General features: G+C 38.9%; 1 protein-coding gene across 1 annotated transcript in view; it reads right to left on the reverse strand.

Moving 5' to 3' along the window:
- Positions 1-23396, reverse strand: part of LOC128733072 (adenylosuccinate synthetase) — a 68128-nt gene that overhangs the window by 30021 nt on the left and 14711 nt on the right. Inside the window, exons 2-7 of the mRNA XM_053826668.1 lie at positions 18461-18563; positions 5057-5336; positions 4924-4998; positions 4732-4862; positions 4518-4672; positions 4277-4461 (exon numbers count right to left, since the gene is read on the reverse strand). Of these exons, the coding sequence (XP_053682643.1) occupies positions 4277-4461; positions 4518-4672; positions 4732-4862; positions 4924-4998; positions 5057-5336; positions 18461-18563 (929 nt within the window). The remainder of the gene's footprint in view (positions 1-4276; positions 4462-4517; positions 4673-4731; positions 4863-4923; positions 4999-5056; positions 5337-18460; positions 18564-23396) is intronic.

Consider the following 23396-nt stretch of genomic DNA (forward strand, 5'->3'; position numbering starts at 1 on the left):
CCAACTGGGAGGCTTACACAGTAGGAGAAGAGTAGGATTATTGATGCTTATACTTCAAACTGTCCGTTAATCACGCGGACAGTCTGCCGTGACGTGCTCTGGTGGAATGAATCGCTCAGCAACCTTCGTCGGGAGGCTAGGCGTTTATTCAACAGGGCTGAGATCACGTCTAATTGGGAGGCCTACAGGGCATCTCTCACTAAATAAAACGCAGAGCTTCGCAAAGCCCATAGAAAATCCAGAGTCAAGTTTTGCGAAAGCATCCAGACTCTGAATGTGGCGGCGCGACTCCAAAAAGCGTTAGCCAAGAACCATAACAATGGCCTAGGACAATTGAAAAAAGAAGATGGCAGTCTCACTGTTACTACTAGGGAAACGTTGGAGATTCTTATGAACACGCATTTCCTTGGTTCGACAGTGTCCACTGGAAGCGACATCGGCGCGCAACAGCAAGTCGAGTCGTCGCGCAATGTGTCAAGCGACTCGGTTCTACTCGCGCGCTGACTGTTTACGGAGGCTTCAATCAATTGGGTACTCAGCTTCTTTGAACCAATGAAGTCTCCGTGTCCGGATGGTATACTTCCCATCTTCTTACAAAAAGCGGACGAGATTATAATGTCCGAGCTCATCAACCTGTTTCGTGCCAGCTTTACGTTGGGACATGTCCCGGCAAGCTGGCGGAAGGTTAGGGTGGTGTTCATACCTAAGGCAGGCAGAAGAGGTAAACTATGCCAAAAGCTTTCAGACCGATTAGTCTGACATCAACGCTTTACAAGTTGATGGAAAAAATCACGGATAATCACATGCGTAACGAGTTTCTAAAGTAAAGAATTCTCCCTTACAAGGCAATCAACATGCTTACCAATGCAGTAAATCTACGGAAACCGCACTTCACTGCCTAATGACGCTGATTGAGAAGTCGCTTCAATACCAAGAGACGGCACTTTGTGCTTTTCTTGAGATTGAAGGTGCTTTCGATAACGCGTCATTCGCCTCAATTAACACGGCTCTCCTTAAGAAAGGAACTGATCAGCCGACAATGAGCTGGATTCAAGCAGGGAAATCCCAGTCTAGTCTCTACTATTTCATGGTGCATACGAGATGGGCTTAATATAAACCACTCCAAAACAGTCGTGATACCAAAAGGTCTTAACCGACATTTGCCACTTTTGCAATTTAGAACTAGAAAGTTCAGCGCATTTGCTCTGCTCCTGTGGAGCTCTTGCGTCTTCCAGGTTCAGCTTCTTCGGAAGCTACCTATTAACCCCATACTCAGTATGGAAACTTTATCCCAAGAAGGTAGTTGGTTTTATTAACCATGTATGGGGACCCGGGGTATAAAGGACACCTTAACTGTTTTCAATTAATTATGGGCAAAAAGAACCTTGACGGGAGTCGTGTTGCTTGATAGTGCAGCACCAAGTGGGAGGTAAACTCCTTCTAAAGCTAAATATCACTTTAATTCAACCTGAAAAGGCCTAAAACTCAGATGAGGGTATAATCTAAACAGTTTCAGTGAGTTCAATATCAAAATAATATGGGTAAATATAGAAAAAATAACGTTTTCGTTTCAGATGTTTTTTCGCTCGATATTAATAGGTACGGGGCAAAAGTGCCACTATGGTGGGGAAAATGACCACAAGTAAAGAAATGTTGAATTTTAACTTCTATCTATAGGCATTAGGTGTAGTTAATGTGTTGGACCAAAAATAATACACATAAAGATAAATAAGATTTCAGAATGCTTGTTTTCGGCATAATCATTATCGACCAAACTCGTGACTTTAGTCATGACCTTGAAATGCGGTCAGGCATATATTAATATTTTTTTGAAACGATGATTCTACAATTGATGAAGGGACGGTAAGGGAAAGTAATGAAGAAGGATTTTTTCGGGAATGAAGGGGAAGGGTGGAAAGGAAGGGGGGGGGGGGTAATAGGTAGCTATGCTTAACAAGTTGTCGTTGTGACTCCTATCTTTTGTCCAATGCTGGAAGGTGCATGGGTCGAACCAAGCTGTAATCAGAGATTATAACCGCATTTGAACCCACAACACCTGCCAGGGCGTGTCGCTCACTGGTACCCGTGTACCTTTGAACCACAGAGGCGCTGGACAAAAGAAGTCTGCACAACCCCCCTTATTAACCATTCCCTTACCGTCCCTTCATCAATTGTAGAATCATCGTTTCAAAAAAATATAATCATTATCATTTTGTGCAATTTTCAAAAAGTAAAATTTCAAAATCAGTTTAATGTCTGAGTTTATATTTTTTATCGATGAATTTTCTTATGGTATATTGTAAGACACCTTAGAAACCATAAAAAATAACCGTATTGAAATTCTTCGTCGTTTTCATGGAAACCCGAAGAGTGGCACTTATGCCCCGTGTGATACATACATCAAGAATACATAATCCCCTAATAATACCTAATTGGGGCACAGTCTTACAACCCAGCTCAACTCCATCAATGGGTATGAGCAATCCGTAAACTGTGTACAGCAATCGGGGCCAGCTACAAAAGACAATCGTCATTGTCGCAGTGGCATCTTTGAACCCAGTGCCCTTCTGACATACAAAAAAGTAATCAACGAAATTTGCTGACTTCATGTAGAATTGCTGTATCTTTGATTCCTATGTGAAATAAAATTAGTTAAGCAATGCAAAAGGTAGAAAATATTAGAAAAAAATTGCAGCAAAATATCAGTTTGATGTCAACCTATCAAGCCTTGTAAATGGAGTTGCCGCGTACATTTTCACGTGCATTCCGCATTACCAGCACACTCAATAAAATTTATGTGAATAGAACTTTATTCAACTTTTATACAGCAAACCTGCAAGGACTGGACTCACAAGTGTAGCTAATTAATTAAAACAACGTTTACTCATGAACTGTTCGAATGCTAATCTATTTTACAATATTGTCATCCTTTTATAAACTTTTACTCTAAGCTATGCCTGCTATATCTCCTACATTTCGGCCATCCTGACAAATTACATCGTCCTCGATGTACATCGTTCCTGTGTTTTCATAATTTAATATTCGCAGAATGGTCTTCGGGCATCGGGATGTAGAAATATAAGTGAAAATCTTCGTGTAGCTCCATCAATTTTTCTTCGGAAGTTGACTCATCCTGGTATATACTAAAAGCTCCACAATCCTATTTGTGAAACCATATCCAACTGCTCCAACAGTTATGTTGATTCCACTAAACGCTGCTCCAACAGCGCTTCTGACTGCTCCAACAGTCATACCAGCAGTCGCACCAACGGCTCTGGTTTCATCACAAAAAATAGTCTCTATTGTTTCAATTACCTACTTAGACGACGGATTCAACAGTTGCGGCAATTTTATCAGTTGCTGCTCCAACAGCGCTAGTCCCGCTTTTGATAGCTCCAAGAGGCGCACCAACGGCTCTGATTTTTTCATAAAAACTACTGCTTGTACTGGTAATTTTGCTCCAAACGCACATCCCCCTTCGATTGGTTTCAGGAATTTCCATTTGCCGATAAGTTTTCGATTCTCAAAAAAATTTCTGCATCGTTGATTGACAGCACTCACGGAAAATAATCCCACTTCTGATAATTGTAGCTAATTAATTAAAACAACGTTTACTCATGAACTGTTCGAATGCTAATCTATTTTACAATATTGTCATCCTTTTATAAACTTTTACTCTAAGCTATGCCTGCTATATCTGCTACACAAGATTTGTGCTGGAGTTTTAAATTGTTCTAGGATCGTTTGCTTCTATTGATGCAGGTTATAATAGATCAGTCATGTCCGAGCATAGAGGACAGCTTTCTATTTGAGCTAATTTGTACACAAAATACTATCTACTTTCAAAATTACCATTGCAGTGCAAATTTTGTTACTTTGTATATTTTTGTTTAAAATATTGTTTTATTTTACATTAAAGTGAAAATAGATGTAATAAACCCGGTAGTTTTTGAGTGTTTTCTTAAAAACCTAAAGTGTCCGCGCATAGAGGACTTCCTTCTACATCTATTATGAGTCGAACGGTATCTAAACCATAGAAATCCAGTCATAATTGGCAGAGCTACTAGCGTTCAAAATCTTTAAAATTTTTTGACGCTCGCATTTCTTAATTTTTTGGAATGACACCCTATCTCAAACCTTGTCATAAGACGTAGTCTTACTTCAAAAAAATAAAATAATAACTATTAAAAGAATTCGATTTCTACGCCCTTATCAGGAGATAATCTTTCCTGGAAAAATCACAATCGACTCTTCATAACTCAATTAAATCAATTACCTTATAGCAACTTTTATCTCCTCTAATGTATCCAAAATGTCCAGTTTCGTTACACATAAGGATGTATAACCATTTACCATAGCTGTATATCGAAGCAATGCAAGGTCTAGCCAACCACATCTGCGTACACGTTGGGTGGTTACACCAATCTCCGAACCACGTTTCTGCAGTAGGGCACCAATTTCCTGAAAAAGTAGTCAACAATTATCTGACATTTGTAAAAAATAAAAATAATTCGTACATCATGTAGTTCGGTAGGAAAAGGTCCATCTCCAACACGAGTTGTGTAGGCTTTAACTACCCCAATAACTTCTCCGATGGTTTGTGGTGGTAAACCTAAACCGGTAATAACTCCACCTATACTACAGTTGCTACTAGTAACGTAAGGGTAGGTACCTTGAAGACGATTTATATATAGTTAAAATATTAATTTAGTAGTGAAGGCGTATACATACCAAAATCAATATCTAGCATTGCAGCATTAGCACCCTCAACCAAAACGCTTTTTCCTTCCTTCAACGACGAGTGAAGAAATGAAACGGTGTCCTGAACCAAGGGACGAAGCCGTTCTGCATAATCACGATATCTGTAGAAGAGAAAACACAAACATTAGTAAAATTCAAAACCTAATGTCACAATACATTCACCTCGTGAGTTCAGCAGTAACATCAACTTCGAAATTTGGAAATAGTCTCTTGTACATGTTAGCCAGAGCTTCAAACCTAAAACAAAATCCGAAATCGATCACTACGTTATTATTTATATAAATGTTATCCTTACTTTTCGCTAAAAACCTTGAAGTCGCCCAACAAATCAGAAACACGAATACCATTCCGTGTTGCCTTGCTAGAATAGCATGGACCAATACCTTTTTTTGTAGTTCCAAGTGATTTACCTCCTTTCTCGGCTTCCTGCAGCCCATCGACCTGCTGGTGTAAATCGAATACCAAATGAGCCCGATTGGATATGACGAGACGTTCTTGCCAATTCGTCAAGCCTTTTGCTTCATTTTTTGCTAATTCATCAAATAGACCAGGTAGATGAATAACAACACCGTTTCCTAAAAATAAAACCAGCAAAACAGATTGTTCGATGTCATTCACAAAGATGTATGAGTAGGGTAGGACGGGGCAAAGTGTGTCAATGAAGCTTTCTAAGTCCTATGACATTATTCCAAGTTTGAAATATTTTTCTTTCAAACATCTTAGCAGTACAGTCAAATTTCGTTAATTGCACTAAGCTTATCGCCGATTTTGACCAAAACCTTAATTAATTAAGCTGAGTTGTTATCACTAGCAGTTCAAGCACAGAGAACAGACATCCAAGCGAAAGGTCCCCTCTTGGATAAAACGTATGTCAAATTAGTTGGGAAACTATAGTGATGGTGTCGCTAAAGGCGCATAAAATTCTACACTAAACTCACAACAGCTAGCCTCTGGCGCTAGCATAACGCATATAGTCCATATATACTAGCGCCAGAAGAGCCAAAGGTTGTCAGTGTGCAAATCAAAAGAATCATTTAGTTTGGAAACTATAGTGGTGGTGTCGCTAGCATATTAGGTGATTTTAATTTGAAATTTTATCAGAGAATTCGCGAAACATTTGTTCCTGAATGGATGTCTGTTCTCTGTGGTTCAAGTGTTGTTCATGTCATCTTTTGGCCTAATCAGATCAGCCCGACTAACAAAAGTTTTTCTCAAAATCGACGATAAGCTTAGTGCAATTAACAAAATTTGACTGTACCTTTTTCTACCAGGGATAAATAATAACCAGCAAGTTTTGAGTTTCTATTTAAAAATCATTGAAATTTTTGGCACCGTCGCTTACGCGATACTTCAAAATGGAAGACTAGTTATCATTTAAAAATTCAATGTATTTACCCCATATTATATATAAGTTATTTATTTAGGTTTAACGACTGCATAGAAAAGTGATCTACAGGATATTTATTTGCAAGCAAGCGTCAATTTCCATGTTTGTTCAAATAACATGCTTCGGGGCAAAGCGTGTCACAGTAGTCTAGGGCGAGGGGTGTAAATGTAAAGTTAGAAAAATATTGCTTTGAAAACGTTTTAAACATCTACTGTTTAATCTAGATTACCTATATGGTACAAGTGTGCATAAAATAACAACGATTGGAAAAAGAACATATGAGCTGCTAAATAGACCAAGCGATAAAATGCTTAAAACAACGTGTCGAAAATATTGAATACACGTTGCGAGAATCTGCAAAACTTGTTATTGATTGACTTGAACATGCAGCTACAACTGTTTTTCACTATTTTCAACTTTACTGGGTCGGGTCCTACAAATTTAAACCATCTTATTTAAGAACGTGACACTCTTTGCCCTATTGATTGACACACTTGCCCCGGTGTTTTTCCACTACTAGAAAAAAGGGTCTTTTTCAAAGCTCTTGGAAAAATAGAAGACATTTTCTAATGCTCAATATTTCCAGGATTGTTTAGAAAATATCCTAAAATGTTAGATACATAGCGCATTGCGGTAGAAATACTGATATTTTTTAATCGAGCACAGTTTGAGCTTAGGTGACACTTTTTGCCCCGTCTTACCTTATATTTAGAGAAACAACGCCTGCATTTAACCAGAGAAAAATCTGAAATTTGACCTTAACTAGGTATACTAGAGATTAAAATGCATCGTAAACAAAATATCATCAAATCATCAAAAACATTACCTAGTAATCATATTTTCTAGACATTGTACAGAAAAACGGACACATTATATGAAAGGTGGACACCGCAAAAAAGGTGTGATGCCTGATGAGTAATACCTAACCATTCAGTTAGCTTCGAGGTATTATACCTGTTGGCGCGGGGAGTAAAGAGACTTGTCAATCCGGACACCGGGTTCTCAGCAGCACAAACCAATATACGGTGTAATGCAGCTTTAAACTGCAAGAATATTTTTATTAGAGAGATTACAAAACAAATCGTGTTAACTTACACTTTCGGTATCTTTACCGGACTTAATCCAACTAACCACTTTATCAAATTTGTAATTTTAGAAATAACCTGCAACCCGTACTAATTTTAATTAATTTTATCTATTAGAACTTTGTGTTACTCACTGTTATGTTTTATGTTAGAATAACCAATTAGCCTATTTTAACAATGTAGCGTTTATAATTCTAATTGTATATAGCTTTAGGTTTTAACATATTATAGTTTTAAGTGTGATCACCACGAGTAGTTTCTTCGACTGTGCCAAGTTCTCGTTCCCCTTTCACTTCCGTTTACTGACGGCTGTCAATTGTCACATTTGACGGGCCCGCTGCGAAAAAAGCGTTCTTCTAAACCAACCCTGCGCATCAACAATCTGAGGCAGTGTGCCCAGCAGCAACATCCTCCCCCCCGTAACACTGGCCACCGGTCCCAGTTTTACCATCACCCATAATATCCAAGACAGCTAGCTTAGCAGCAGACCTCCGCAAAAGGCCCCTCGCAGTTTTCACAACAGCTTGGCGAACCTCACCATCGCCACCAGGCAAGACCTCGATTACTCGCCCCCTGACCCAACTATTTTTCTTTCCATCGTCCACGATTGGCACTACATCGCCAACTACAAACATCTTTACTTCACCAGACCTCTTCCAGAAATAGTCCAGTTCCTGTTTGATCATGTCAAAAGACTTCTTCACAGCGTTGCAATTAACGGTTGGCTCCACGGCAGCTTGTCGATCAATATTCGAACTCCCAAGGCGGAAGCGGCTCACCGCACGAACGGTAAGGCAGGCGAAGAGGGTGATCCACTGCTTGGCACTGCTGCGTCCTATTTTTACTAATGCAGCCAGGCGCGTGGGAGGAAATGACGGCATGCGAGGAACAAAGGGAACTGCTTTTCGCAGTTTACAGACTATGCGTCCATTCATGATCTTCCGCACAATGGCCCTAAGTCCAGGAATAAGATATGCTTGCCGTATCTCAGTCACTACAGTCTCCGTATTTGCATGTTGAGATTTTCGATGAGAAGTATCAAGGAGAAGAATCGTCAATCGGTGATTTTTGGGTCGAACAGCTCCAGCATACTTCGCTGCACCAATCCATCCGTCAATTCGAACAACGCCTGCTTCATCAACCAATGATGTTAAGCCATACAACACGCTACATGTAACTATGGATTGCTGCTCTGCAATTGGCCGGTCTCGGTTATGTAGGAAGACTTCTATTTCCTCTCGATAAGTCTGTCGTTGCGCCATTCCAACTAGGATCGATTCCGCCTTCCGAAGTTCTTCTTGTGTGAGGTATCCAAAACTTCTCGCTTCACCGTGAGGCTCCCACTTAACGTTATTCACAAAGCTTTGAGCGTAGGCCGTAGCCCTCGGCATCCGCTCCCGTTTCGAGAATCGCTCGCAGTCGACCACTGTTGACTCTTTGACTGTCCCGCCATGAATCGTGAACTGTTTGTATTTCCTAGGATCCGCTCTCAGCCAAGCTAGAATTGTAGATGAATCCAACCCTAGATTCCACTGCGCTACCTTCACAGAATGGGACCCCTGAACATAGCGCATCAGGCGCACTCTGCGGGTAGCTGCCTGCAGTTCCGGTCGCGGTATCAATAGCAATTTAATGCACGCGACTTTAGTCTTCGCTGTCACCAAAGCACAACTGGGGGTTCCATCTCCGCCGACTATGCGAAAATATGCATCGGCTGCATACGCAACTTCACTCGGGTCGACGAACACTTGTTTCAGTGCAAAATAGTTTTCCACCATATCGTATGAATCGCAGTCACCTTTGCGCCCACAAGCATGAACGTTAAGCGATCCCGCCGATGCACTGCTGCTCCCACCATACACGCACCATCCCAAGCGAGTTTTGACCGCAATCGGCTCGTTAGCTTGACCCTCCTTCGTTATGAGAGGAACGGTTAAATTGAGGTTATTCACCCCAATAAGTAAGCGAGGAACTGCTTCTTCGTATCCAGCAATTGGCAGACCTCTAAGATGTTGAAAACGACGTACAAGCTCGTGGATAGGTAAAGTCTGACTCGGCAGAGCTAGTTTTTTTACTGTGCGAACGTCATTTAGTTTCAGCCGCTCTCTACCACCAGCCTTCGTAACAGACAGCTTTAGTTGTTTTGAATCCGCTTCCAGTCTAGAGACATTACCTGTCCATGTCAGGCAGAGAGGAGCCGCTCTACCCTCCACTCCCAGTTCTTTGGTGAGTTGATCTTCAACAAGCGTAAGATGCGATCCGTCGTCGAGAAAGGCGTATGTATTCACGGTTTTCAGAGGACCACGAATCGTTACAGGCAGAATACGAAGCAGCAACGATTGATCCGCTAATCGGTGCGTGTGCGTTCCGACTGAATCGACGCTTTGCGACACAGTTGCGTTCAACGTTCGGTCGATATATTTGGAATGCAGCAGCGGGTGATGCCGAAAAGTGCATCCATTGATTCCACATCTATTCGATCGACGACAACTCCTCCGACCGTGCGCGCTCAAACAGTTGCGGCACAGCTCATTATCGTGCACTCGATGCCCGCGGGTTTTACAAATAAAGCATTTTTTGTCGTCTTTAGGGAACTCCGGTTGGTTCAAGTGCGCATTGGTAGATCCTCTACATTTCACTTTAACTCTATCCACGTTTCCTCCTTTGCCGTGTCCGTCTGTATGCAGTGTCACCTTACTGGCTGAAATGACAATCCCATTCATAAAATCGCCAAATGTCTTCAGATTCACCACCGAATACTGCTGCATATAATCTGCCCAGCTCAGCTTCACATGGGCCGGTAGCTTGTCCACTAACTCCATCAGCAGGTACGGGTTCGTAAGATGAGCATGCTGATCTGCGGCCTGCAAGTGATCACACAAGCTTTGCACGGCCATCCCAAACTCGATGAGAGTCTCGAGCTTTTCCGACTTGGGTGCTGACGTTGATCGCACCTTGTCCAAAAGCACATTAATTAGAAGCTCCGGTCGCCCGTAAAGAAGCTGCAACGTGTTAATCACCTGTGGCACTGATTCTGGTAGGAAAAGTCGACTCCGAACAGCTTCATATGCTACACCTTTTAAACACCGTTGTAATCTCGCAAGGTTTTCCACATTAGAGTATCCACACGCGGCACTAGAATTAACAAATGCACTGATAAACATAGGCCAATCGGTGGGGTCACCGGCGAAGGGGGGTAAATCGCGGGGCATTATTTGTCGCGCGGCTAACTGCGAGGGGGTAGGGGCACTTTCAGGCACACCGGGTGCCGCGGAAGTCTGAAACGCGTTTGACTGAGTACAATCAATGTTTGGATGTGTACCAGCTCCGCGAGCATGCTGGTATATCGTATTTACAAAGGGAACAGAAGCTGAGGCATAGCCTCGTGTTTTAGTTCCAAAATTTTCTGCAGGGCTCTCAGGATTTGGAGTCAGACTGATCGAGCCGAATTGTGCAAGCATGTCAGTATAAGGATGGCCGCTCGTTTGAGCGAAGCGTTTATTATTTATTTTAGAACCAGTGGGTGGCTTACCTGGTGGCAGTGTAGGATGTTCATGGGGAGGAGGGTTACCTTCAGTTCGCGACTTACGATTATCCAAGACCTTTGTTGGAATAGTTCGAACCGCTTTGGGAATCGCGCCGGTGTACCGCTGCTGAATCCCATTAACTTGCGTGCTGATGTTTGCAGGATCGTGTCGCACCTTCTGCATAGGGTAATTTTGTCCCATCGTTGATCGCTCCACGCCTTGCTGTGCCTCCTGTACGTTGACAACTGCAGGGCCGAGCGTTGCCGACTGTATGACATCGGTTTGACCACATGAATCGCCCTTTTCCATTGTTGAAACCACTTCAGCTGCGCCTCCCGCCGCTGCTTGTTCATCAATCCAAAGTTGGACGCGCCCGATACTTGATCCCCGACTCACTCGGGCACTCCTGCTCACAGCATCTCTCATGCCAGCTAGCTGCTCCTCTAGCAACTTATATTTCTCCTGAAACGTTTTCCTCTCCTGCTCTAGGGCCTTCCTTTCGGTTTCTAACTCACGCCGTTGAAGTGCGTGTTCTTCCTCTAGCAGCTGCATGCGTAAAGCTATGCGCGCGGATTTGTTACTGGATGTCGAAGCTTTACTTTGTGGTACGTAATCACGGCACACCCATGACCGCTCGGAAATTGATTCGGTTACTCCCGCGCATCGCATGTGCCACCAGTTGTCGCACTGGTCGCACTGAACAAGATTGTCATATGAATCGGGGCGCGTACAACTAACGCAGCATCCCTCTCTTCGTACCTCCGGCGTTTGCGCTAATTCGTTATGCGCAACTTCGCTCATGACAACCGTATTGCCGTTCCGGCGTTTACTGTACCACGAAAGTTTTAAAGGTTATGTTGGCGCGGGGAGTAAAGAGACTTGTCAATCCGGACACCGGGTTCTCAGCAGCACAAACCAATATACGGTGTAATGCAGCTTTAAACTGCAAGAATATTTTTATTAGAGAGATTACAGAACAAATCGTGTTAACTTACACTTTCGGTATCTTTACCGGACTTAATCCAACTAACCACTTTAGACAAATTTGTAATTTTAGAAATAACCTGCAACCCGTACTAATTTTAATTAATTTTATCTATTAGAACTTTGTGTTACTCACTGTTATGTTTTATGTTAGAATAACCAATTAGCCTATTTTAACAATGTAGCGTTTATAATTCTAATTGTATATAGCTTTAGGTTTTAACATATTATAGTTTTAAGTGTGATCACCACGAGTAGTTTCTTCGACTGTGCCAAGTTCTCGTTCCCCTTTCACTTCCGTTTACTGACGGCTGTCAATTGTCACATTTGACGGGCCCGCTGCGAAAAAAGCGTTCTTCTAAACCACCCCTGCGCATCAACAATCTGAGGCAGTGTGCCCAGCAGCAACAATACCAGTCGTCGTATGTTCGAAGCTCGACTGGATGGTGCTGCCAAAGTCAGTAGGATCGTTATACAAGCCCCGTAGAGTGATTTATCTATTTTGGACAGACGTTGCGCGTACGTTATTTTGGACATTTACGGCAAAATGAAATAGAAGTGACCAAAATAAAGTACGCGTAAAGTCTATCCAAAATAGACAAATTAACCTAATTGTTTTCTAATCTAATAACTAGCTGCAGAGTCTCTCGACAAAGGGTGGCTTCAGGCAAAGGGTGAACATGTGCATTCCATAACCAATGTTTACTAACTTCTATCCCTACGTCCACGTGTTGCCGGCTGGGGTACGCAATCTCGGTTGCTGTAGGCTAACAGTGAAAAGGACAGTGGCTTCCGCCCACCTTAAAATGGCAGCCACGTCAGTGAGATAGGGACCTGACGCTAACAACCCACTGTACCCGAAAACAAAAAAAAGTTAATGAAAAAGAAAGAAAGTCTCTCGATAAAGAAGAAGGATTAAGTCTTAAAGACTATACCTAACGCCGATTTCGACTTACTTCAAAACTTTATCATTAAAATACTTGAATAGTCTAAAAATTTGGAATTTCGTTTCTGAAAGTTGTTTAGTCAGTTTTTTTAGGAATCACAGTGGCTTCGCTGAGCACACTAGCAAGAAAGCCTAGCCCAAAAAACATTTTTTAGCTTGCAAGATGCATAGTAAGTGTCGTACTTCGAACGGTATCATTTTCAGCTACTTTTTCTAGCGTTTCTTTTTTTGAAAGTTTTCATTAACTTTTTCAACTGTTTTATTTTTTTAAATTTTATATAACTGTTTTATAACTGTAGAATAAGTTATCAACAAAGTTATTTTAATGAATAGGAAAAATTAGTTTCAAATTTATGTGTTCGTCTTTTGTAGCAACTTATGTTATAGTTATAGTTCGCAACATGAGTTGCTAATGTTGTATAAAAACTTTTAAATTTATGAGTTATGATACGTTAACCCTTTATAAGGCAGTGGCAACTATATTGCCACCAACAAAAATTTTTTATTTTGCTTCTATAATTATATTGATGTCATTATAGACGCAAAACAACTATTTTGCGTTAGTGGCAATATAATTGCCACGGCCTTATAAAGGGTTAACTGATAGGTCTGAAGTAAAACAAAAAAAAAACCTAATTTTCGAATAATTGCTATTTAATATCATTTTGGCGTGCAGCGCAAATAGAGCATACCTTTCCATCAAGAACCTATTTTACCGTTTTAAATTTTTTTTAAATAAAATTTTTGAATTTCGTTATTTTGGCTAAAATCATGCAAATCTTACATAGGGGGAGGGGGCGATTAGTCATTGTTGACTAACTGGGGAAAACTCGTTACATAATTAATGCACAGCCCCTACATTTTAATTACTAATCTGTCCAAACCCTAAGATTAGGCAAGCATTTCATTATAATATTTCAGTATAGTTCTCACATGGGTATTTCTCTTTACCTGGAAGTAAACTTTACCTTACATATACTTCGTTACGTATGTCTTATTACTCGACTATAACACACCCAATCAGTACACTATTGTTACAAAACATAGTGAATATAGACCAGATATAGAAAATATGACGGCCTGAACAGAAATCTAGAGAAAATAAACCATATAATGCAGTTTACTTCTTTCGTTACGGGACACCATTTGCAGAATACCATTTGCCGAACAGCGCATGGTGTCCCGTAACGAAATGATTTTTATTATATCTTAAAAACTAAACACAAAACCTGACCTACCTTTACATTTTAAGTTTCAGGCTGCCTTCAACTAAAAATTTTCGGAACATGTCGCCTTTGAAAAACTTGAAACAGAGCAGAGTTTTGCAAATGTTTGAATCATGTTCAGAATACGCATTTTCTGCGATGGTGTCCCGTAACGAAAAGTATTCCGCCGCTATTCAATGATGCTTATTATAATAAATATTTCGCCCTCGTATTGAGAAAGTACTACTAAATAGCAGCTCAAAACACCTATTTTGAATTATTCGTCAGACTGTTGGTAAAATATGAACAAATTTTCTTCGAAAAAACGGTTGCTCATGGTGTCTCGTAACGCTGGTATGTGTCTATAATCTATACAAAAAACTCATATTTAGGGTGATTTGGGGAAAAATGATCAAATGTTTCCGATATAAATATTTGTTTGCCAAAAAAAAAATTTTCCTCCTCGCAGGGAATTCTCCCATTTTCTCATGGAAACTCTCTTCAGGTACTAAATAAATTTAGTGACAAAGATAATCAAATTTATTAAAAAAGTACTTAAAATTTGAAAGACTTGCTAAAAATATGACAATTTTAAAATTTTTTTTTTCGGAAAACGTCAAATTATAGCAAACTTTATATGCAACTTCAAATTCATGTTTTGATACAACATACTTCGAGTTATCAGACGTACTGTAAGAAACTGCGGCGACTTTTTTAAAATGACTTATTTTTCAAACTTTTAAAATGGGCAGAAAAAAAATATCATGTAGAAATAAGCCGTCAATTATTTCTACATATTTTTTTTTTCTATCAAAATTTTATTCGCGAATCATAAAAATATAGACAATTTACTACAAAACCGCGTTTAAGCATTTGCTAAAATGTGAAATTTTACATTCGGCAATTTTGGCCGCTACTTTATATGGAGCCCTTCTTATGTGCAGCGTCACGAAAGAATGAAAGATTTTGAAAGCTAATAGCTCTTCCAATTTAGAACGGATTTTAAAGATTCGCATATAATTCGATTCTTAAAAAATGCAGCAATTATATGGTTTTCGTTAAAAGATTGTTTTCTAATCGCTAGATTGTGAAAATCAACGGAAACTTTCAAGTTAAAATTTTTCCATTCATTTTCCGTGTGATAGCCTTGCTTTTCGGGCACGGACGACGACATTCACCAAGCTTGATGTGGTTGCAGCTAGCAGCTACTGCTGCTGCTTCAAGACAGAACACAGAAGCAGATTAAACTAGTGGCGGTTGCATAGTCCTGCAGTATGACATGCAGGGCCCGACAACGTCACCTTCAATTGCATAGCGTCACTTAACAATGAAGCAGTGAAGCTTCGGTTTCACCAGAAGCAGCACCGCTTCGGTTTCCAACTGACTTAAGTCAGCGTCAGTGAAATGGGTTTTACTTCATCATGACTATCGGTTTTAACTTTTCATTTGCACTTTTCTATCAAATATTCAAGAGAAGGCGAATTTGAGTAATATTTCCTGCAATGCAACGCATATTATAGTTAGCCTAGTCAATGACGACAAATCGTGCCTGACTTTCTGCCGTCGTCAATTGAAACAGCCAGCAACCTTAACTGAAGCTTGCTTGAAACGTTCTGTTCAACAAATGAAGCAAGTCACTTCATATATGAAGCGAAGGTAAGAGGAAGGCAGTTGCATTTATTTGTTTCGACGATGCCGGGCCCTGATGACATGTAAAGATTTAATGAAATGACATAAAAAGACTTGCGAGCTGATCACTGCTACTTGCTACTTTGAGATAAACTTGGACCCCACCAGTGTTAATCCGATTTAGGTATCGTCGTTTGCAGATTTATTGTACAAGCTTCATTTTCGATCGTAAGCAAAGCAAATCCCAAGTAATCAATTTGGAAACTTGATCTTCTGTTTTTATATGACAGATTTCACAACCAGCTGTACTGCCCATAGATTCATAGTTGACGTAAAAGCCAAAATGTCCAAATCTCCAAAATGTGCTTTTTCGGTCCTATAGTGAATTGAGACCCCTCCCCACTTTAGGAGGGGGGGCTCCTATACAAATGAAATACAAATATTCTCATAACTCGAAAATTAATTAATCAAATGGAACCATATTTGGCATGTGGGTGTTTTTGGAGGCATGAATTTTTTCTATGATGAATTAGGACCCCTTACATTTTTAGGAGGGGGGCTCCCATACAAATGAAATATAAATTTCCTCATAACTCTAGAACTAATCAAGTAAATGGAACAAAATACGACATGTGGGTGTTTTTGGAGACAACGATGTTTTCTATGGTGAATTGAAACCTCTCCCCGCTTCAGGAGGGAGGGGGGCTCCTATTCAAATGAAATACAAATTTCCTCATAACTCGAGAACTAATTAATCAAATGGAACCATATTTGGCATGTGGGTGTTTTTGGAAGCATGATTTTTTTCTATGATGAATTAGGACCCCTCTCCCTTTTGACGTAGGACTACGTCTTACGGGAAGTTTTGAGATAGGGTCATTCCAAAAAATCGAAAAATGCGAGCGTCACGAAAAATGAAAGGTTTTGAGCGCTAATAGCTCAGCAGTTTTCCGATCGATTTTCAATATTCTTACACCAATCGATCGGAAAATCTTCTAAGAATTGACCCAAATGAAGAAAAGAATGGATTCTTTATGTTGAACTATTGAAAATAATGAACCTATGTTTTACCAGAATTCTCGCTTTGTGATTGGTTGGAAGATTCTTTACGATGATCTAAACCTATACCAATTTGATATCTGTGCTTGGGAAGTAAGCCAAAACAAGTGACCAAGCTTCCTCATTTCAACAAGATTTCTTAACACCGCGGTTCAACCTAGACCATTTTGATGTCCTTGTTTGGGAAGTACGCCAGAGAGAGTAACAAAGCCCCCTCGTGCCAACAGATTTCTTACGAACGCGATTAAACCTAGTCCAATTCGATGTCTGTGTTAGGAAAGTGTGCCAGAAAAAATGACACAAGTTCGATGTCCCAACAGATCGCAAATTCTTTACTGCGAGACGATTAAACCTAGGCGAACTTGATATCTGTGTTGGGAAAATGTGCTACAGCTGTAGTGTTCGGTTATAATACGACTCTGTATGAATACGCATGCTTGCCGTTTCATTAGTGAAACGTAATGAAGTGAAGTGTAGTGAAAAGATGTGCTGTTGATAAAATAGGATTGAATTGGTAAAATCCCTTCACCGTGGGAAACCATGGATAATAAAAACAATCTTTAATTTCAGTAAGGTAGCAGGAAAGCAATAGTTTATGTTCTTGATTTTGTTAAATTGTTTTCAAGTGCACAATCTTTTGAGAATTGAACGTATGCAATGTTACTACTTTGATAAATGTTACATACAACGCATGTAGCATATATGTTGCATATAGCATGTATACATGAAGAATCGAATGATTACAAGCATGAATGCCACTATCACTACAAAGAGACTTACGTAGTCCTGCGTCACCTGTATATACGGTCGTGTCTTGTACACAACCCCTCTGATTTTTAGGAGGGGGGGGGCTCCCATACAAATGAAATACAAATTTCGTCATAACTCGAGAAGTAATCCAGCAAATGGAACCAAATTTGGCATGTGAGGGGTTTTGGAGGCAGGAATTTTTTTAATGATGGTTTGAGACCCCTCACCCCTGTGGTAGGGGGATAAGGACTCTCATACATAGTGATGTCCGAAATTTTCAATTATTCGATTGCCGATTAATCGGTGAGCGTTGTCTGCACTAATCGATTAATTCAACTATTCGTGTCAGTGGCGTTCGATTAAAAATATTCGAATATTTCTTTGATTAATTCGATTAATCGAACGATTATGAACTATTAACGAGCATTATTCGGGCATTATTCGTACTCATTCGATTCGTACTATTCGATTAATTCAACTACTCGTGCTGGAAGTATTCGATTAAAAATTATTCGAATATTCCATGTGTTAGTCGATTAGTTGAATTAATCGAACGATTAACGGACATCACTAGCCAATAAAGCAGAAATTTTTGCGTAACTCAAAAACTAATTGAGCTCGAGAAATTTTAGACTCTTTCATAAAACATTAACCAATAACAAGACCACCAAAAACTACCAATAGTAACATTTTCAAACTTTTCAAAAGCGTCAATCTGCAGAATGTCAACAAACCGAGCGAGGAATTCTTTCCCTACGCTAGTCCAGAAGAAAATAATCATCACTCGGTTTGTTTACATTTTGCAGATTGGCCCTTTTTAAAAGTGGGTGCGGAAATGTATATAATTGGATTACCGTGAGGTGCACTAATTCCGCGGACTTGGTCTAAAACCGGCGGTTTCCTAATGGGACATGAACCATGTTTTCAAAAAAAAAATGTGAAAGTATACTTTTTCAAGCTTTAAACATTATTGACGGAGAGGTGCATGTTGTGTTGATAGATTGCTGCCAAGTGCGCGCCCAAAATAGCCGCGTAGAATTAGGGCATCTCACGGTACTAAACATCAACTTAAATTATTCATTAATAATAACCTATGTAGCAGGAGTACCAAAATAGATTTAACAAACCTATGACGGATTTGCATGACTCGTTGATGATACCGCTTGGAAGCAAGTGAAAGTCAAAATCCTTTCCATTAACCACCACGGTGTGCCCTGCATTGTTGCCACCCTACAATAAACGGAGAATGAAACAAGTGAAAATTTGAGACCAAACACGTATTTTCAATTCTGAAATGATCTGAAAAGTAATGAATTGTTACATGCAGCCTTAAATAAAACCGTTTAAAAAACGCGTAATTCAAAAATCGTCATAAAATAAACCGTGCTAATTTAAAAATCGACGTAAAAAACCTCGTTAATTCAAAGCTATCGAAATAACCGCTCGAATTAAAAAATCGCCGAAAAAACGCGTTGATTCGAAAAATGATGTAAAAAAACCACGATAATTCAAAAATCGTCATAAAAAACGGTGTTAATACAAAAATCGTCATAAAAATCGCGTTAATTCAAAAATCGTAAAAATAAATCGTGTAAAAAGAGACTTGAGTGTACTGAAGTAAGCATTGCAACACTGAAAAAACTTTTCGTATAGCTTCTATGAGTCCCACATATAGATTTTTGCAATGTGCCCAGTAAATGATCTTTGTGTGCCAAACAGTTATCATTTATGTGCACGCGTAAAATTTGCACATATTATTAATATGCCTATAATTTTTATGTGTATAATTGCACATATTATTCATATGCGTATAATTTTTATGTGTGTTTCTGGGAGGATTTTGTTTATATGCGGCACATGATAATCATATGGAATTTCATATGGAAATTTACTATTAGTTATGTGCAGATTATTTTGAGTGTATGTTTTTTGTATTTATGGCGCTATATGCCTCATTGGTAGCAAAAAATGCGTTTTTTGCTACCAACGGGATTGCAGCCCTACAGCCGCGTAAATACTGAAAATAAAACTTTACTTTTCAGCAATATTGTAAATAATTACTAGCTCTACAAATATCTCACACACCACTTTTACAAATTCTGCTTGGCTGATGTGTAGTAATCAAAAGAGTAAAATCGAAGCGAAAAGAGCATGGCCAACCTGGTCATATGTTAGAACGCTATAGAAAAATAGATTTTAATATATACACATTTTATGTATATGAAAGTTTCAAATTTTAATATCTATTAGGCTACCAAAAATCAGCTATCAGTCAGTTCGCAATCATGGGTCACACACAATTATGGGTCATTCTAGCTTTATTTGCTGGTTAATGGTTAATAAAATTTTTACATATAAGTAGCACTAATAGAGTAACCAACCAATTTTGCAACACATCAGCAGCTGCACATAATTTGGACACTTCCATTTGATTTTGCTGTATGTGTCCAAATTATGTACACCTGCTGATGGGGTCCAAAATAGGTTGGTTACCATACCGGCAATATAATTAATTAGTATGAATTTTTACTCAATATGCTAGAAGCGTTCTTGACACCTCTGCCTAATGCATTTGTCGTAGTATAAATGATGGACCTCAGTTAGGCCAAGGTAAATAATTTTTAAAAATGTTGTCCCCCCCTGGGAAATTGGCTTGAAAAATTGGGTGGCTAAAACACATACGATATACGTCAAAATAATTTTATAAAACCAATTGCCGATAGGCTGTGCAGCTTAAAAAACTCGAAAAATGAGTGCACGAGTGGAGTTAATGCTTCTAACACGCAACAGAAATGGAAATTCGAACAATGGAATTTCCGGAAACGGCAGAATTTTTGTTTTCCTTTTTGTAGGATTTTGCTTGAAAAAAATTTGGTTTTCACGTTTAAAGTTTAAGTAAAAATGCCTAAAACGCATATTTTTTTGCTCGATTAAAAAATACTCCCCCCCCCCCCTTCAGTGGCCCAACAACGGGAGTCAAAAACTTTCTAAAATATTTGTGATGGCCTTACTTTAGGCTAGAATCAAAATCGAGATAAATTTTCAGCTAATGAATGAAAATTGATTTATTTTTTCATGTCAGTATGGGATTTTTGTGTTCCTGCTTGATGAAAAGAAATAGAATTATTCTTGTGATACTATATTAATAGTTGTTTAATTTCCAGAATAAGTAAACGTAAACAAAAGTGTGTGTTTTTCAAACCATCATCGAGAGCAGTAACACGAATATGTTGCTTCTATTTCTTCGACCTTATTAAGTGGTAGTGGAAAACCAGTAATTTTAATGTCCATTATATATAGCGGCAAAATCTTTATTTAGGGAAGCGTAGTGATAGAAAAGGAATGTAGCCTGAATTTAGAAGTGACCTAAAAATGCCCGTTCGTATCCTAGTTGTTTCTTGATATTGTCGGTAAATAAAATGGCATATTACACCGATTTTATCGATGTACTAGCTGATTAGCCGATCTTACTCGGGGTCCCTTTTCCTCTCAGTCACTTGTACATCTGTTATTGCAACGAAAATTCTCATAGTGCAAAAAACAAAAACCTTTTTTCATTTTAATGTCTACTCTCTTTGTCAGTTTCCCTCATGTTGTCCCCCAGCCACTTGTAAATCTGACTTCTTCCCGGTAATCCCTATAATTCGACAAAAAACCGTTTTTGAACCTTCTCTTCGTTAGGCTGTGAACCATTTCGCGAAATTTTTAACTTTTTAGTTAAAATTTGACAGTTCGATGGCTATTTCTCCTCGACTGGTTAAAATCCGTTCAGAATGCGAACCATTTCATATTTGACAGATTGATAGTTGTTTTACTCAATGAGAGCATATATAAGGTGAGGATGAAGATATGTTTTTATAACAGCGAATTTATTTATTCAGTCCAGGTTGGAATTGGATGAATTTTTGGTGTTTATTTGCTCCTATTTCATAGATAAAATTTATCTCATTTAATTTCGGGTTGAATAAATAAATTTGTTATAAGTTAAACATCCATACATTGGTGAAAAAAATTCAAGGAAAAATCAGTGAAACACATCGAAGCTCTTTCCTCACCTGTAGCATATCTCATTGGCTCTCAGAACTTGGTTAAAACTAACCATGCTCCCGAACAGGGTTATTTTCAAAAAACCATCGTACTGTCAAATTTTAACCAAAAAGTTAAAAATTTCACGAAATGGTTCACAGCCTTCATGGCCACCCTATCCCCCGTTTCAGAAAGCCAGCAACTTGTACAACTGCTATCGTTCCAATTGCAAGAGAAACGCACCCCTTTACCCATTTGAACCTTTGAACCTTGAAGAACAGTCCAGATGTCCCGGAGCTATGGCGAAACAAACCTTTATGCTCCCGTTCTTCGTCCCCCTACTTGTCGATTCTTTCCCAATCAGCTCTGTCTTCTGTCACGTAACTAATTATGCATTGGTTTGCTCTATGAAAATCACTATAATGGAAATTAAACAAAGGTCTTTTTTCAGGGTGTCGATTATTCAGTGAAAATAAAATTCCCTGACTTTTCCAGGTTTTTCCAGCTATATTTCAAAAAAATTCAGACGCAAAATATCTCGTTAATTTCCCTTTTTAAAGTGTTCATTTGGCTTAATTGGTTGTTTACTCTTAAATTATTATTTTCTAATAAGTTCGTTTTTCCTTTTCATCTTTTAATGCGAAATTTCTATGTGCAAAATTAAAACTAATTCGAACTTAATTAACGCACATCGAAATTAAAGAATTGAGCTAAATAAAAATTGCAAGATGTCTTTTCGGAAAAATGAAAGTAGTCTGCTGGTTTATCCAATTGCCAAAAGGTGGTGGGATAAGCCGTTTTGTGTATTTGATCACATGTAATGAATAGGTAAATCCGTTTCAAACATTTAACTATGCAAAACAATAAATATAGAAGTTGTTGTTGAAGAAGTTGATTAGAAGAAACTTTCTGACCCCAAGCCCGATTTGTCTGAGCAGCTATTTCGATTTGTTGGGAAAATTTACGGAAATAATTGTTCGTCAGGAATTTAAAAACTTTTGATGACAAATGACATAACGATGAATCGAGCAACGCAGCATCGTTGCATTATTTGCTTTTATTCGACCTAGGTACTTGCAGCCAACTTTTGATATTCAGGAAAATTTCGGGTTTGCGACTCTATCGACTCTCTGCTCGCAGTCTAGTTTCAAAGATATGACTGATTTGTTGTCAGAATGTTGAGGCTGAGATGGTCTTTCATTCGAATATGCTTAAAGCGTGGGTTTTCACTAGTGTTCGACATGAGAATAAAAATTAAATTCCGGGTTCTGACTCGTTCAGGTTGAATATCGTAGCTAATTTTTACAGACTGATCTTGGTACAGTTTGATTAGTCCTCGTTCCAATTACTGTCCGATCTCGGTCCGGAAGTTTGGAATTATCTAGAGGCAAAATTTGCTTGTTTTAAATGCTGTTTTTTTCTAAATATAAATGAATATTTGTTCTCCAAGCATCGAAGAGTGTTTTAACAATCTTGCTGAATTGGCCGCAGTGAAAACAGAAGAAGGATTCTTCCATCAAAGTATGCGGTTTGCATGTCAACATCCACCAATCTGGTATGAACTTTTTATGTACATCTGTACAAAAGAAGCAAATTTCTATACACAACTTTTGATCTAAATATTCCATTAATATCGAGGATATTAAATATATTAATAATAAAAATATTAATAATAATCAATTAGATTGTTAGCCCTTCGCTTTAAACCCAAAACCGATCAAATCGATCCAACCGTTGATTTGTACACAGCAGAATAGCAGAATGCAAGTAAAAATAACATGTCATATTCTATTTGATTTGGGCACACGCAATGACCTTAAATAAAAAGGTGCCGGATACTTGAAGGCGATGCCATAACTTTTCCGGTATATTTTCTTCCCATGCCAAAAATCCCTGACTTCAAATGAAATTCCCTGACATTCCCTGACTTTTCCAGGTTGAAACGAATTTCCCTGACATTTCCAGGTTTTCCCTGATTTTCCAGGTAATCGACACCCTGTTTTTACCATATATTCCTCTTGGGTGGAACCCTCTCTT

The sequence above is a fragment of the Sabethes cyaneus genome, chromosome 1 (assembly GCF_943734655.1).
Source record: "Sabethes cyaneus chromosome 1, idSabCyanKW18_F2, whole genome shotgun sequence".
Classification (NCBI taxonomy): domain Eukaryota; kingdom Metazoa; phylum Arthropoda; class Insecta; order Diptera; family Culicidae; genus Sabethes; species Sabethes cyaneus.